Raw genomic sequence first — 15,689 nt, forward strand, 5'->3', positions numbered from 1 at the left:
TACAACAGTAACGTTTCCCCTAAGTTTATGTCTTAAGAAAATGAGAAACCCTATCAAGACATCAGACACTGGAATTCTCAGTGAGAATCCTTTTTCCATGCAAGCCCTGGAATTTACAATGATTGGGTCTCTTTTAAACAATACTGCACCCCTCAATTCATAAAGATAGTCTTCCAACACATTTAGTCCATGAACAAAGCCTTTTCACACAGGGTTCTGAGCGGCAGCTTCAGTCCTGTCTCTGCAATTATTAAGACTGGTGCTGTGAAGTAAACCAGCTCTCTCCCCTTAGCACACCAGTGCCCACCGAAGACATCACCAGGCCTTTCTAAAAATACAATGACAATATAAAGCCTAAAAATAGTGACGCAACAATGTGCTTTGAAAAGATGTTTGTCGTTTTCAAGTGTTCTGAAAACTAAGTAGACCACAAAACCATTTTCAACAAAATGTTTGTTTCTAATTATTAGTGGGAAGATTTATATTCCTGGGGGGAAAAAAAAAATGGTGTGCCCGGAAGAGAAGTAGTTTATTGCAGCAAGTCAGCAAGAATTTGTAAAGGCAAAATAATTTTGATAAGACAGAACTACTCTGCTACAATATAAATTCAGGATCCCGCTATAGAAGTAGTGGTAATAATGAGCAGTCACTTTAAAGTGCGGGAGCATTCCAAAGCAGGGGCAAGGCCCGACATTTCATTTCTTCGTATGGGCCGGCTATCAACACAGCAATGATTACAAATCCCTTGTTAGTCAAGAGGCAGAGGTCACCAGCTATTATTGGATCATCGTTTAGATTTAGAAGAATGAAAAGCAGTTAACACAGTAATTCAAATCTTTGCTTCATTTATAAATCCATGTTTGGGGCGCCTGGGTGGCTCAGTCGTTGGGCGTCTGCCTTCAGCTCAGGTCATGATCCCAGGGTCCTGGGATCGAGCCCCGCACTGGGCTCCCTGCTCGGCAGGAAGCCTGCTTCTCCCTCTCCGACTCCCCCTGCTTGTGTTCTCTCTCTCACTCTGTCTCTGTCAAATAAAATCTTTTAAAAATAAATAAATCCACGTTTACTTACAGAGACATGGATCATACAAAATAGCTTCTCCCCCCTTCCTCATTCTCTCTCTCTGCATTTTGCTGGTGATGGGTTTTTCCAAGAAGTCCAGATTAAAGACAACGTCACACAGCCTGTAATTCTGCCTAACTTGGTTCCTTCTTGCCTCCTGCGGGAGGGGTGGAAGGAGGGGTAAGAAGCCACACTAGCCCAAAGCCCACCCCAGGCCCTACTCTTAAACTACTCTGGCACTCATAGTGGGTACCACCTGGGACACTCAGGAGGGCAAGCAGGGAAGGCATTTTCTCCTTTCTCCCCTCCCCCATTAGGATGGCTAAACAGAGATTCATTTCGTAGCTCAGGTCTTCTGCATAACCCCTTCTCAAAACACAAAGACTCAGGATGGGCCTTAAAGAGTCCTTTTGTTTAGAGAGGGTCATTTCCTGCCGTTAGCTCACACCCAGAAACTCCCACCCATTTCTCAAGGAGAAGCATTGATTTTCTTAGTAAAAAAACAACAACAAAGCAAAACAAAATTTCAGGCTTAAAACCATGCCCCTCCCCCAACAGCCTCCACCCAAGATGGAACTTGGCTGGTGGGCCACCCCAGCAGCATCCTCTACCGGGATTCAGAAACGGAAGGGGAGGGAGGCAGAGACACGGGAGTGGAGTTAGGATTCTTTTCAAGCACAGCAGGCATTGTCTGTCCAATCCCCATGATTTAGTTAAGGAAATGAGCTTAAATGTCAAAGCAAGCAGCTTAAAGGGCTTGTCCTAGGTCCCTCAGCAAAAAAAAAAGACAAAAAATAAAGAGTATCAATGATCTGGTCAAGAACCGACTATCAGAGGACTTATATACCATTGTCTATAAACCACTGTCTCTAAGACTAATGGACAATGGATGACGGTTAAGTTTAAGAAGTTTGCTCAAGGTCAAGTACTAGGACACAAATGCCATAAATGGGGATAAATCCAATGGCCTGCATGGTCATGAGTGCATTAGTATGCTCAATTAACAGGCAGTCTGGTGACCAAAGTAATGACGACTTACATTTTTTTCTTCCTGAAATGTCATCTGCTCTGCTTTACAAGGAATAAAAACAGTGTGAGTTTGTGAGGCTGACAAGTGGGTAGAAATTGTAGCTGCAAATTGCCTCCTCCATAAAGGTTCACAGAGCCCAGATTAGGCCTTCCCTCATGGCTGCCCATACAGGTGCTTAAAGGCTGGATTCGTCCAGCTAAAGCCTGCCTTATCCTGAGCTATGCCTTTTGTAGGCAAGGGGAGGAAAGCATACTGAGCTTGGGGCTAGACTAAATCAAAGGAGAGTGCTAAGTCTATCTCCAAATCAATTCCACCTGGATTATTAACATTAACCCTTTGCAACCCTACAGACAGACACATCTGCAAAACAGGGATCCAATTCATCTTGCCCTACTTTTACTTATCACGCCTTGCCGGGCCCACATCACACTCCCGGTTCTGTGGAATTTTGTGCTAGGTTTCCGTTCTAGCTGGATAAAGGCAAGGATTCCATTATGTGCACACCCCCAGACAAAAGACCTAATCACTCGCCATCTAAAATTTCTGGCCTAGAAACTAACATAACACTGCATGTTAACTAGCTGGAATTAAAAACGTAAAAAGCCAAAAAAATAAATAAAATTTCTGGCTTACAAGCGATGCGATGATGTGACTTTCTGATGTAATTAAGTGGGGATGGGCATCCAGAAATGCTCATCTTCAAGGCAGCAGTAATCAAAATTTAATTCAAAACTGCTGGAAAAGGTTTCGGACAATATGTATATTGCACAGGCCCCAAGTCTGACAGGTTGGTTCATATTCCAGTCACTTAACAAATTTATTTGGCAGTTCCAGGCATTGTTCTAGGCACTGAGGGTTACAGCCTTAAACAAGACAGAGGTCCCTGCTGCCAGGGAGTAACATTCCAGGAGTATAAGACAAGTACATTAAGTAATGTCAGTAAGGAAATACATGAGGGATATGGAAAATAAAAGAGGGACAGACTAGTGCTTGGGAATGTGGGGTACTTTAAACCTGGAGATCAAAGATCTCTCTGGGTAACATCTGAACAGAGATATGAATGAATAAGGATGAGGCTGCCTATCTGCAGGTAGGATTTTTCAGGCAGACCCAACAGCACGCACAAAGGCCCTGAGGCAGGAACAAGTTTGGCAAGTAGAAGCTATCTAAATAAGGCCCAAGCAGCTGAAGCATAATGAATGAGGTTGTGATTCCTGGTAGATGAGGTCAGAAACCAGCAGGGCCTTGATCACATGAACCTCGTGCACCACTGGAAAAATTTTAAGCTCTTACCCACCAGCACTAAAACTTCAGACAAATTGCTTAATCTCTCAGAGCCTCAGTTTTCTTATACCAAAACCATGGGATGAAACACCTCATTTGGTTGTTAAAGTGCAACATTTAAAAACAGAGTAGACGTTGCTCAGTAAATGCTTTTAAGGAGTGTGCAAAAAGAAAAAAAAATCCATAAACACGTTTACAAGTTTGATTACATTTGGATATGCACCTGATCTTCAACTCTCCAATTTTCTTACACAGAAGATGGAAAAGGAGATTTTTGCAACCAAGATGGTCTCAGCGTTTGTTAGCTCTAACAGTCCCTTTGCTCAGTACGGGAAAGAGCTAGGAGATTCTGGAAAAGGAGGAACTGGGGCTTAGAGTGGAGGGGGTGGGGGGAGACGGAATCAGAACACTGGACTCCAGCACTTTGCAGGTTTCCTTCTGCTGATAAAGCCCTGAGGAGAAGCAATTCCCAACGTTTTTAGTCTCCAGTCACCCAGCGTCCCTGGGCAGGCACAGGACAGAAGTGTGTGTATGTGAGAGAGAGAAAGAAAGTCTGCATGTGTCAGAGAGAGACCCTCACCCAGCCCACAAACACATCCTGTTGGCTTAGAGGAATACTGTATTTAAAAACAGATGCCTTTTCGGAAACTCACACTTTTTAAATCCTGTAAATCACACATGCTGGGGAAAGTAATTACACTTTTGTGGCACTTCCCTCAGAGCACAAAGGAAATTCTGGTACTTCTGTAATAAGGTAGCACTTTCTGGGCTGTGCCTTCTCTCAGGAGGCCCCAATTGCCCATCCTATAGGTGGGCAGGAGAGAAATTCTCACAAAACAGAATCCTGGGGATTCAAGGAAAAGCAGTTTTTAGTTTTTGTTTTTAATCTCTGGGATTTCTCTTAGGATAATGTTGGCCACCGACCAGCCTATCTACCTGGTGACATTAAATAAGTCAGGAAGAGCAGAGAACATCATTTAAAAACCGACTCATGAGAACTAAAGAGGAGTTGAAAGTAGGAACAGGTCTCTAACTCACTTGCATCGTGTTGGTGAGATGCACCTCAATTCTCAAGACCCTTTGCAAAATCCTGGGGGCCCCCAGGATTGAGGTAGGCTGTGTCAGCATTCCTTCCGCATTTTAAATTTGTGTGACAATACTGTATTACAGCCTGGAATTTGGAACTATCTTCCCGGTGCGATTGGCATTTATTACTGCCATTTCCTTTTTCCCTCTTGGATTCTACATAACCTGCATCATAATGGGTGCAGCAGGGGGAAAAACCTATGAGGAATACAAATGCAGGTGGTTGTTTTTCTTAAAATTCCCAGACCATCTTTCTTTCTTCAAGGGGTGACACGGAGCTGTGAGCTGCAAACTTTTAGGAAAGCACAGATGAGCCAATGGAAAAGAGGACCCACCGAGTAAGAGGAGCTTGGGGTCTGGCAAAAGGCTCATTTTACTCCCCACCTAATAAAGTCAGGAAAGAACCAAAAAACGTGAGGGAATGTTTTCTCTGGGTCTTCCCCCTTTACCTTCCAAACCCATCTACAAAAATCTTAGGGTAGCTTGATTTTTCCCTTCTAGGCTAGGGTACAGCATTGGAAAAAGAAAAGTCGGAGGACCAAAAGCCTCGGAATTAACTGCAAATCGTAGAGGAAAAAATTTCCAGAGACCGTTGATGAAAGCAAAAAAAAAAAAAAAAAGTGTATGGGAAATACTATATATACCTAGATTTTTCTAAGCTTCCCTCCCACACTCAGGCTTTCAAACAGATAAGCACACTGAATACTATTATCTTATAAACTAGGCAGATACAGAACACATTCTCATATTCCTAAATTAAAAAGTGCTTTAAAAAATTTGCTTCAGTTTTTCCTGAGCATTTCCAGGTCTTCCCCTTCCCTCGAAGTTCTCGGTTTTGTCTTTACATACATTCAAGTGTTAGGTAGATTTGGGGGGGGGGGGGTCTTTTGTGGCCCACCCTCACAAGGTTCCCCAGGAACCAGAGTCCCACGCCTCTCTTCAGTTTTCCAGGCGCTCCTTCACATTACCCACCTTTTCAATTACCGGCTATATAGACTTAAACTCTTCTGAAAATTGCTTTCAAGATCAGACGTCTCCTCTGCATCTCCAACCCCGCTGGCTTCACCTCCTCATGGCCTTCTCCCCCCTTTTCAACCGCTCAATTTGCTATTTCTTGTACAAAGAGGACCACCATGTAGCTGGCCGTCCAGAGGAGAAACTCTGAGAGGCTTCCAGAATGAAACTCCTCGTCTCCCCTCGGCGCTGACAGTTACTGAGGCCCCTGAATACCTGTGGCTGAGTCGCTGCTGCCACTTTCCTTGGAGACTAGGATTCCTGCAGTACCAGCGTTACTCTTCTCTCTCAACTCTTCCCAACCCTGCTGCCTCCCCTTTCCCACTGGCAGGTCCCATAGGGCCGGGTCCCTGCTGCACAGCAGCGCGATGCCAACCAAAGAGTGGAGTCGGCTTCCCTGGCATGAGAGGCAAGCTCCTCTACCTTCTCCCCCAACCAATGCCGCTCCCCAGCCTCATCCTCAACTCCCCTTCCTCTCCTGCCATGCCTTGCTTGCTCTCCCCCGCTCTTAAGCCTGCATCTCCACACAGGCCCATCTTCCACCCACGGTCTCAACCCTTCCCTCATCTGGCAAGAAGTGAATTGAGAATCTTAGCTCCAATATCAGCTCTTTGGGGGTACAGCTCAGTGGTAGAGCATTTGACTGCAATGTCAGCTCTTTGACACAAGGCCTTCACCCTCTCGTCCTTGCAGTACTGTGTTCCCAACTCTAACTCCACTTGGGCCCCATGCTTCATTACACCTGTTTACATGGGGCCGTCACCACCCCAACCCGGAGCAAGTGACCAGCAGAAACCAGCTCGCGCAGCGCCCCCCCCCCCCCCCCCCCCCCCCCCCCCCACACCAACCTGCACTCCAAGTCATCTTCCCATCACAAAAGATTCATCACCATCCTAATATAATACCTCCCTCAGCTCTCGGGGAGGATAAAATAATGGAGTTTGCGTATAAAGTGCCCAGTACCTGGTAAATATTCAGAAGTAAATACTCAGAAGTTAGCATTTATTATTTGAGTGAATGGATTAAAAAGATTTCTGAGAATTGCATAGGATCAAACATTCCAGTCTTTTTTCTATTGAGCAAAAACGACAAACCAGGCAACAACTTTACTGTGATAAGCTCAAACGTGCAACCTTCCTTGAGTTTGCAGTCATGCCCCCCCCGCCCCCCGCAATGATGCACTGAAGTGGTTTCGAATAGTCTCCCAGTACTCTTTTCAAGATAGGGATGTGAGTGCGAGGCGTGCCAACCCAAGTCTTCCCCACACATCAAGTAGACTCATCCCCATCACCAGATGACGTCCTTGCATCAACAGCGTCAATTTAAATCCCTGGTCCCTGCTGGCCTCAAGCCCACTGAGCCAGGCGGCCACTTCTGCTCCAGCTATGATTAAGGTTCATTCCCCTCATTCCTTCCTAAGTTTTTTCTTTGACCAAAGCAAGCACTGTTCAAGAGGAACATTTGCATTCCCTTTCCCCCTTCCCCCAGGCAGACACTAAGGTGCCAAATGAAACTGAACACAAACATTCCAAAGTGGCTGTCACACAGAGCAGGCTTGTTTGGGAACACAGGGAGCTCCGGGCTCTTCCACCTCACCAAAGCTCCCAAGAGCCCGCGTCCAAAAGGTCAGAGTTCCACGGCACCCACCACCAAATTCTATTGGTGAAAACCCAAATGTCCCTCCGGAGAAGCAGAGAGGCTATAGATGGCAGGTGGAGCGAGTTCATTTCCCACCTGATCCATCCACAACTTCCCTAATTTCCCAGTGGGCAAGGACCTGAATAGTAACTAAGTGTCTGCTTTTTAACAGCCTACCTATACTAAGTCATCATCACCAACCCTACCAATAAGGATATTTCACATTTACAAATTATTTATAAAGAATTATATGTGTATATATGAGTAAGTGTGTGTGTCTGTGGGGGAGTACTCACCTGGTACTGGAGTACTATCTTTGAGTAGGAGTTGAATATTGGGAATACTGTAATGAGATGGCATCAATCTTTTTAAAAAAAACAATTACATGAAAGAAGGTCATGATCCAGGAGTTAAAGAGAACAAAGCAACTTCTACTGGAATTCTGAGGACAACCATCCCTTTGGGATGGAACCTTCAGGTGACAAGAGTCTGCACAATGTAGGCTGAAACTTGGCTCCTGCCTTGAAAGCAGCTCAAGCTAGATCAAGAGGGAAAAGATGGTTGGAGCAAATGGTTTACAGAGCACAGGGGTACATGAGGGCAATCCTGACTGTCAAGTTTGGACCTTGTTGTACAGAGAACAGATCAGTGCTGAAGGACCCATTAGAGGACCGAGCAGTATGATAGAAAGATGCACTGAGAAAGCATGGTAGAACAAGGTGAGCAGCTAAAGAGCACTAAGATGAGCCAGGAGAAAAGGAATGAGTGAGAGCAACACAGAGAAGGGCTGCAAGGAACTGAAGAGGCTGGGTTCCTGCAGCAAGGCTTGTGAGCAAAAGGAAGTGGGACCAACCCAATGGTTTTGTGACATCTACAAGTACAGCAAAGAAATTCCACGGAATACTCAAAGAAAAAGACAGTTGGGTGGGTTTGTTTTTTGTTTTTGTTTTTTTTACAATTTTGTTCACATGTTCATTTTAGAAAATTTAGAAAGCATAGAAAAGCATTAGAAGGTAAAAATCTAATAATTTTTATTAATATTAAATTTTACCTATTTGGGGTTTGGTTTTTTTTTTTTAAGAATTGGCATCACAAAGAACTTTTAAATCTGTTTTTGTTTAATGTCCTAACATTGACAATTATGCCCTCAATTAAAATGTTGTCAGAAGCCGGGAAGAAAAAGTCAGATTCTCCAATACAGCCTTCAGAGGGAATGTGGCAACGCGGACACCTTGATTCCAAATTTCTGGCCTCCAGAACAGTGAGAGAATGCATTTCTGCTGCTTTGAACCAACAACAACAAAAGTAAATATATGCATATACATATACATCCTTTAAAAACATGGCCTTTCATGGCTACTTATTATTCTCTTTCAGAAATTATACCATGATTTACTTTAGCAATGTCCCTGGGTAAGACATCGAAGAGTCTTTATGGCTGTTCACTATCAGAAGTAACTAATTCACGAACATATCTTGCCATATAATAGCAAAGTCCTCCAGAAAGCTGCATGAATTTGCGTCACCTTGCAGTACGCATCAGCGCCCACTGTCTTGCCTCGTCACCAACACTGAATTCATTCTGTCCGTGAAGCACAAATTCATACGAACCCACAAAAACCGTATGAAAGCAACTCTGAAAAGAACCTCTACCCTATCAAACGATCCACCCAACAACAAAAATGCCATGGAGAAACAAAGACTGCACAAGAACACAAGGGTTTATGAGGGAAATTTTAAAACTACTGGAAAAACAGCTCAAAAGCACATGCCATATTTGCAGGCGTCTTTAGCAGCATTTTACTAGGAGGTCATTGTGCTTTCCTTTTGGAACTATCACCAAAGCCTCTTCAAAGGCTGAAATAGGTTTGTTATATTAGATTTGATTTGGAATAACAGACTCCAGACGTGGTTGAACTGTTTAAGAGTATTCTGAGTCTTGGGACGCCTGGGTGGCTCAGTCGTTAAGCGTCTGCCTTCGGCTCAGGTCATGATCCCAGGGTCCTGGGATCGAGTCCCGCATAGGGCTCCCTGCTCGGCGGGGAGTCTGCTTCTCCATCTCCCTCTGCTGCTCCCCCTGCTTGTGCTCGCTCTCTCTCTCTGACAAATAAATAAATAAAAATCTTAAAAAAAAAAAAAGAGTATTCTGAGTCTTTGCCCAAGTCATAATGTAGATTATCTTAATGCCCACTTGAAAGCTTGAGACACTGCCATCCTCAACTGACATGGTAGCCTTTCTGTGGGCCAACTGGAGGAAACAATTTTCTTCATGACCCCAATATTTGGGCAAGATTACTAAGCACTTTTTTTTTTTTTTTTAAGGCTTTTTGGTTTTTAATCTCTACACCCAACGAGGGGCTCAAACTCATGGCCCTGAGATCAAGAGTCACATGCTCTTCCCACTGAGCTAGCCAGGCACCCCACTAAGCACTTTAAAAGGAAAGTGAGGTGAAGATTTGTATTAGCTTGTAAAGAACCAACTGTACATGATTCCTGCCCAACATCTGCCAAGTATCTTTTCAGTCAATATCGCAACAATGTCAACTTTTTTGCTTTTCTAGTTTTAAGTACAAGGAAGTTCAAATCACTTTAAGGAAAGCTTGCTGTTTACCACTGATGCTTCAACATAATAAAACACCTTTAAGAAAGGATTTGTGATCAGCCTGAAAAATGCTCAATGACCTGGCTAAAAGCAAAAGCAAAACCAAATTGCATATTTATCGGATTTCAAAAAAAAATTGTTTTGAAAATTAAGGGACCAAAAATAAATTTCTATCTACTACCAGATAAAGTCTTGATACATAAAGCTCAACAAGACAAACGGAGTCTGCTCTACATATGTTTACTGATTTTTAATAAAGTCTAGTCCAGTTCAAATCGCCAAAGGTGTTTAAAGAGAATACTGCCTGGTCCAAAGCTAGATGCAAAATTCTAGGATTTCATCAACTGTAAAATGATGTAAGAAATTATCTAATGCCCTATACATAAGCCCTATAAATCTCAGATTCCAGTTAAGATTTTGACAACTGGCTTCTTTAAAGGGACATGTTGTAGAGAAACAAGCACACAGGAAGCCAGAAGGCCAGATGTATTATCTTTTACAGCTAGCTAGCAAAATCTTAAAAAGGATTTTTCCTCAAAGCTTTCAATACTATCCAACGCAGAAGTCTATGTCCTGTCCAAGTTCTCAGACCCCAAAAAGCTACAGAAATTCTCCTCAATCCTGGGCCGTTCGTTCTATACAGTTGGAACCAAACAAGTGTTTCGGTATCAATTATTTCAGAGTATGCTTTAAAAGCTCTCATACAGGGCTAAAATGTACTGGAAGATAAAAGGAACTCATTTGAAAAAATAGAGAAAAAAAAGCCCCTTGGATTCTATGAAGTGGTAGAGAAAGCCTAAATTGCTCTGATGTTCTAGGAAATAAACTATTTTCTCTTAATGATGATTGGACTTGCTTTTCCAAGTCAGCTCAATGGCCACCAGAAACGACAACAAAACACATTTTCCCCCTCTCTTGTCATTATGGGTATATACATTTTATATGTGTGTGTTCTGTATACTGGAATCCTCAGCCAAGGCTTTTAAATGTGTTTGAGAACAAATTGCTGTTCGCTGGGTGGGCAGGGAAAGGGTCCAGGGTGGTGGTTTTTGTATAACGCTGAGCACATTAATGGGACTCACCAAATACCCTATTTATTTTACTTGTGGCTTTCAGGGTTAGGAAAAAAAAAAAGAGGTTAGAGTTTATCAAAAACAAAACAAACTCAAAACAGAGAATTAGCGCAAAATTACCTGCATCACTCAAGGCCTATTTCCTTTCTTCTCCTGAATGTTTAACATTCTCTCTCTTCATGGGGTATCTGTAACTCTCTCTTCATGGGGTATCTGTCTTTATACTCCACCTCTGGTACAACTTGGGTTCTAAACTCTTCCTAACCGTCCACTTAGTTTTAAAATAACTGTCTCGCCAAAACTGCTGACCCGTCGTAGAGCCACATGCTGTTGCCTCCTGAAAAAGGCACATGGTCAGGGCAAAAGAACAGGTAAGAGGCAGTAACTCTGTACTAAGCTCACCTGCGGTTCTACTCATACACAACTTCACACATTAAGGCGCCCCAGGAACGGGGCCGACAACACCTCAGTCCTGGTGGCAGTGAGGCTGAGATGGGTTACGTGAAAAATGCGATTTTTTTTCTCTACTTAATTTTCTCAAGTTAAGTAGGTTATGGTTTTGGAACACTTAAACCTCTTCTGCTACCTACTAAAAGAAAAAAAAAAAAGCCTTTGGGTCTGCCTGATTAACTTTTCCATTTACAAGAATTCTCAATTGGGTGAGCAGAGAAAGATGGTTTCACACCATACCGTCTTACCCTTAAAAATAAACAGACTGCCCATCTAAGTGAAATAGAAAGGTTTCTGAAGCAATTGGTGTGTTAGGTGAATTAGTTAAATATAGCAACTCCTTAGAGAAGCACACTCGTCATTTTTAAAATTTTATTTCAAGGGTAGGGAAAATAAATAGAGCAGTCAGTAAGATTCAAGAAAAAAAAAGTGCAACTTGCAATTCAGGTCTCGGACTCTCTGAAAAGAGGGGAATGTCAGTAGTCCTAAAGAACTAGCATGTAAATAACACTTTTCAAAATAATAGTTTAAAATAAAAAGCACAATTACCCTCAGGTGTGAAGGCAATTTTCAGCTTACTGCAATTCAGGTGGGTTGCCCCATACAAATGGGCTTAAGAGTAAAATCTTGTGTTTTGCATTGATTTGCATGGTCTTAAGTCCCTCTATCTTCATTTAAATAGTTCCCTTTCCACAAGTGGACAATGTGCTGAGGACTTAAAAGTACTATTTAAATCCTCCCCAACGTTTGGTTTCACTATCAGGATCTTAGTCTGCACGCAACACGTTATCTCCATAATAATCTCAACATCCTAACCGCTTAACAATCAGTTTACCATTCTGTTAACTTTATATATTGGAATACAAGACCTCTAAGAATGCCTTACAGGTCTTATTCTAGATGCATACTTTCCTGCATCTCCACACTCAAGTTCTTTTTAGAATGTTTAAGAACTCAGCTATGAGGGATCCTAAAAAGTAGGCGAAAAAAGTATTGTTTCTTGGACTCCAGATTACGTACCTGCAGGAACAAAGCCATTTAAAAGGATACCACAAATATCCTAACTACAAAATTCTGAAACGTCGGTTCAGGGAGTTCCCTCCCACAGTTAAATTTTGTTTCTACCAACGGAACGCACCGCCGCCGCAACATTTTTAACGTTGTTACGGACGCACCACATAAAATTTACGCTCAGAAGTCAAAGTCCCATTAAAGGAGCCTAGATGATCGCTTGGTGAATTGTAAAGTTTTAAACTCTTATTCGCCCCGCCCCCCACATCGCCCCTAAATTTACAAAACCTAATCACCCACATTCGGGGTCTTTGACTCATCAGAGAAGAATGCAGCTGATGAGTTATCTATTAATCCAAAATGCCTCAGCTGGAAAGATATTTCACCAAGAACTTTTAACATTGAAAGGGAGGGGGCAGGGAACAGAAGGTGTCTTTTAACGAGAACTTTCCCGGAGTTCTTTCCTTACACCGCACAAACACACCCCTCAACTTCCCAGTCCCGGTCGCAGAATTAAGTCCTGACCCTCCGGGTCCCAATAAACTGAGGTCACCCAGGAGTCAGCTCTCGATTCCGCTTTTAAAATCCCACGCAAACAAAGCTGAGCATTATACTTACAAAAGTCTCCGAAAAGTCCTCAAAGTTACGCAGTCTTAAGAACCCACAAAAACACGCTCTCCGAAGAGAACCCCCCCTCCCGGGGCCACAGTTTGGGGCTGTGCCTCGGGGCGAGGGCAATTCCCAAACCCTCGACTGCGGCGCCCCGGGGCCGGCGCCCGAGCCCCGCCGGCCGGCCGGCCGCCCGCACGCGGTTGAAAGCCCGCGGCCGGCGCCCCAGGTCGTACCCCCGCCGCAGCGAGCCCCTCCGTACCTCTTCCTCCTGAAGGTTGGCCTCGTTCGGGGTGTTCTCCTTCTCGGCTTTGCCGCCGTTGTTCATCTTCCCGGTCCTTCCTCGCCGGGCAGGGCTGGGGCGCGGGGCTGGGCGAGGGCGCGCTCGCCCACTTTTCCCTTCCCCGGGCGCCGGGGCTCCCTCGGGCGGGCGCCGCGGGCTGCGGGGGCTGGAGCCGGGGCAGCGGCGGCTCGGGCTCCCGCGGCTAGGCGAGACTGCGGCGGCGGGCGACCCAGGAAGTGCGAGGGAGAGACGGGGCAGGGCGAGGCGCGGGCCGACTGGGAAGGGGACGGAGACAATCGGGACCCGGGAGGGAGACCTGGTGAGGGAGGGCGGGCGCGAGGGAAGGAAGGAAGGAAGAAAGGATGGGGCGAGGGCGCGCGTCCCAGGAGGGAGCCCAGAGAGTTGACGATGTGGCCAAGCAGGGGCTGGGGGCGGCCGCTGCCGGAGCCTAGCGGGGGCCGGAGGGAGGGGGCGAGGGGTGCCCAGACCGAAGGAGGAGGTGGTGCGGGGCGCGGGCCGCGGCTGGGACGCTGGGACCCGGAGAGTGCGCGCTCCAGGCAGGCTCTGGGAAGTACGGGATCCAAGCAGCTGCCTTTCTCTCGCTTTCCTCCCTCCCCTCTCTCCTCCCTCTCCTCCTCCTCCTCCTCCCCCCTCCGCCCTCCCTAGACGTGGGCTGCCGGCTTTAGCCCGGAGGGACGGGACGCGGGACGGAGAAGCCCCCCGCGGGAGGAGGGGCTGCGCCGGGGGCGGCTGCCCCGCGGCCGGATGGCGCGCGCCGGGGAGGGGCCGCGGGCGGCAGGCGGAAGCGGCCGACCCCCAGCCCCCCGACTCGGCGGTAGGTCGGAGGGCGAGGGCAGAGGCGCGGGCGGGAGGCTGGGTCCTGCCGCTTCCCCGGCCCCTGGGGGCCCCGGCGGCCCGGCTGCGCCGGAGTTGGCGAACTCGCGTAGCGGCGCGCGCCGGCTTGGAGAGGGGCTTCGGGGAGCCAGGCCGGGCCAGCGCGGCGCCCGGGAAGCGTGATGGGCTACTGCTGTTGGCTTGCTGCCCGCGGGGATTCGCACCCCTGTCCCTAAGCCAGCCCCTCCCTTTCAGTACCGGCCCAGACCTATTTCCTCCCTTCCTGGTTGGCAGCTTGAAATGACAGGATGCGAGAGAACGAGCGACGTCCGGGGGCAGCCGGCTCCGGGCCGGCGTTTTCAGGGCACAGCTTCAAACCCCCCTCCAGCGCCGGGTTCTCGCAAGCCTCCCAGCCTCCGCGCGCCGGCCTGCGCTCTCCGCTAGGCTTCACGGGCCCCCTGCTCAGGCTCCTGTCAACGGCCCTTAGCAGACCGTTCTGGAATTATTTGTTTACCTGGCTGCCTCCCTCCCTCTCCTGGGAGAGCCTGCCCGCCAGACAACACCACCGTGCCCTGTTTCTCTTTATAATCCCACGGCTATTTAAATACGCTACCTGGTATACAGTAGGCACTCAAATCTTTGTTGGCTAAGTGAATATTCCTCACAGCAATCCGAACTGGAGGCCAACACAGATGATCTTCACAGGGTCAAAGCAGCTTAAAGAAGAGAGAGGGCTCAGTACTGTGGGAGGTTCGCGCACAACGCCTGTTTACGCGCCAACCTCGGAAGGATTGCGAGGTTTCGGTTTCCTCACCTGTGAAATGGGAGTAGAGTTACCTCCCAGGGGGTTGCAATGAAAGGAGATGACAGGTTGGTAGAGCTATAGCACCCAGCACCCATTCCTGCCCAGTTTAGGGTTACAGAACATGGAAGTTAGCGTTATCATTAAGGAAATTTCCATTTTTCCAGGGCCATACAGAGCTTCTCCATTCCGGTATCATAAACACATAAATTTAAAACTGCATATGTCAGTAGGTTCTCCCTCACTTCCCACGCCCAGGAATTCTCTCACACAGCACCCTGTTCCTTTCTTCACAGCACCAATCACAATTTCTATTTATTTGCTTGCCTCACTGTTTATCTCTCTCTGCCCCCTTCCTCCCCCCCCCCCCACATTCTTCACGCTATACTGGTTTAAGTGCTGCTGGGAGTGGGGTGGGGGTGGGAATGGAGATAAGGCTCCTGCTTTTAAGGACTTTAAACTGGTGTTGTGGAGACAAGATACCCAAAACAACTCCACGGCACCATGATCAGGGATCCTGGTTCAAATCGCAGAAAGCAATGAAAATACTTGTGTGAAGAGCATTGTGAAGAAAAAAAGAGTGGCGATGCTTCCATTCACCTCTTGGGTTTTTCTTGGGGTGGGAGGGGTGGGGGGGGGAGTCTGAAGATTTTGATAAAGATTGAATTGCTGTCATGATGTCATACCTCTCTACGGGGGTGGGGGGTGGGGGTAGTGTATCCTGGATGAAAATAAGCCAAGAATCTGTTGAACTTGCAACTGAAGTTCGGAAGAGGCAAGGGCCACACAATTGATCTGGAAACTTGGACAGCCCTTTCCACTCCCAGTCCCTCTCTCAGTTACATAAGGAACCACGAGGGGGCAATGTCTTCCTGAGCAATGGCTGAGTGGTGGTCTTGGGCCCCGGCTCCACC

General features: G+C 46.5%; 1 protein-coding gene across 15 annotated transcripts in view; it reads right to left on the reverse strand.

The window, feature by feature from the left end:
* RBPMS (RNA binding protein, mRNA processing factor) overlaps positions 1–15,122 on the reverse strand; it is a 173,904-nt gene extending 158,782 nt beyond the window's left edge. For 14 of the 15 annotated variants that reach the window (XR_004679073.1, XR_004679072.1, XR_004679074.1 and 11 more), the window contains exon 1: positions 13,119–13,762. Coding sequence is in view for 11 of the 15 variants with exons in the window: in XM_035004094.1 (XP_034859985.1) it covers positions 13,119–13,184 (66 nt within the window). In the remaining 4 variants the exon portion in view is untranslated. Of the gene's footprint in view, positions 1–13,118; positions 13,763–14,586 lie in introns of those variants that run through there. The other variant, XM_035004102.1, reaches the window with a different exon arrangement.
* Between the last annotated feature and the right edge of the window lie 567 nt (positions 15,123–15,689).

The sequence above is a fragment of the Mirounga leonina genome, unplaced genomic scaffold (genome assembly GCF_011800145.1).
Source record: "Mirounga leonina isolate KUSES-001 unplaced genomic scaffold, KU_Mleo_1.0 Mir_128, whole genome shotgun sequence".
In the NCBI taxonomy this organism is placed as follows: domain Eukaryota; kingdom Metazoa; phylum Chordata; class Mammalia; order Carnivora; family Phocidae; genus Mirounga; species Mirounga leonina.